Raw genomic sequence first — 598 nt, forward strand, 5'->3', positions numbered from 1 at the left:
ATTTAAACAGTGTTGAAACCAGAAAACAGATTTAAACAGTGTTGAAACCAGAAAACAGGTTTAAGCAGTGTTGAAACCATAAAACAAATTTAAACAGTGTTGAAAGTATGAGCTGTTGTCGGTCTTGTTCTGGGCTGTGTTTATCATGAACGTATGTCAGAATTAATATGTTTGTTTCGGGGGGTTTGTGCAGGTTGGAGGAAAACGTTTGGCAGAGGCGATGTCTCACAACACAACTCTAACAGAACTCAACGTCGGCCTGACAGACGTCGGCGAGCTGAACGCAGCCTTCATTGACCAGGTGGTGAGCTCCAACCTGGCTTCAGGAAACAAAACAACAGGATAACAGAGGGAGAAGGAGTAAAACACCTTTAATATAAAACTATTAAAACAGTTCCTGAGCCTCAGTCAGTTTAATCCATTCTCACTTTATACAAACACCGTCCCTCACATGTAAGCATGAGTAAATATTCAACCAGAAGCTGAGGTAATAACTTATTTTAAATAAATGGAATTTATAATTTATTAGTTATTTTGCAGAAAAACATGGGAAAATGAGTGATCTAAAACTCTAAAAACACGTTTGACTGTAATGACC

The 598-nt window shown here is 38.1% G+C and overlaps 1 protein-coding gene across 1 annotated transcript; it reads left to right on the forward strand.

The window, feature by feature from the left end:
- Positions 1 to 191: 191 nt before the first annotated feature.
- On the forward strand, positions 192 to 394 carry LOC106512367 (T-complex-associated testis-expressed protein 1; the record flags this gene model as incomplete). The annotated part of the gene is given in 1 exon segment (XM_014001000.1): positions 192 to 394. A coding segment is annotated over 1 exon segment (155 nt), but the record flags the coding sequence as incomplete, so codon positions are not given.
- Positions 395 to 598: the final 204 nt, after the last annotated feature.

The sequence above is a fragment of the Austrofundulus limnaeus genome, unplaced genomic scaffold (assembly GCF_001266775.1).
Source record: "Austrofundulus limnaeus strain Quisiro unplaced genomic scaffold, Austrofundulus_limnaeus-1.0 Scaffold6079, whole genome shotgun sequence".
Lineage (NCBI taxonomy): Eukaryota > Metazoa > Chordata > Actinopteri > Cyprinodontiformes > Rivulidae > Austrofundulus > Austrofundulus limnaeus.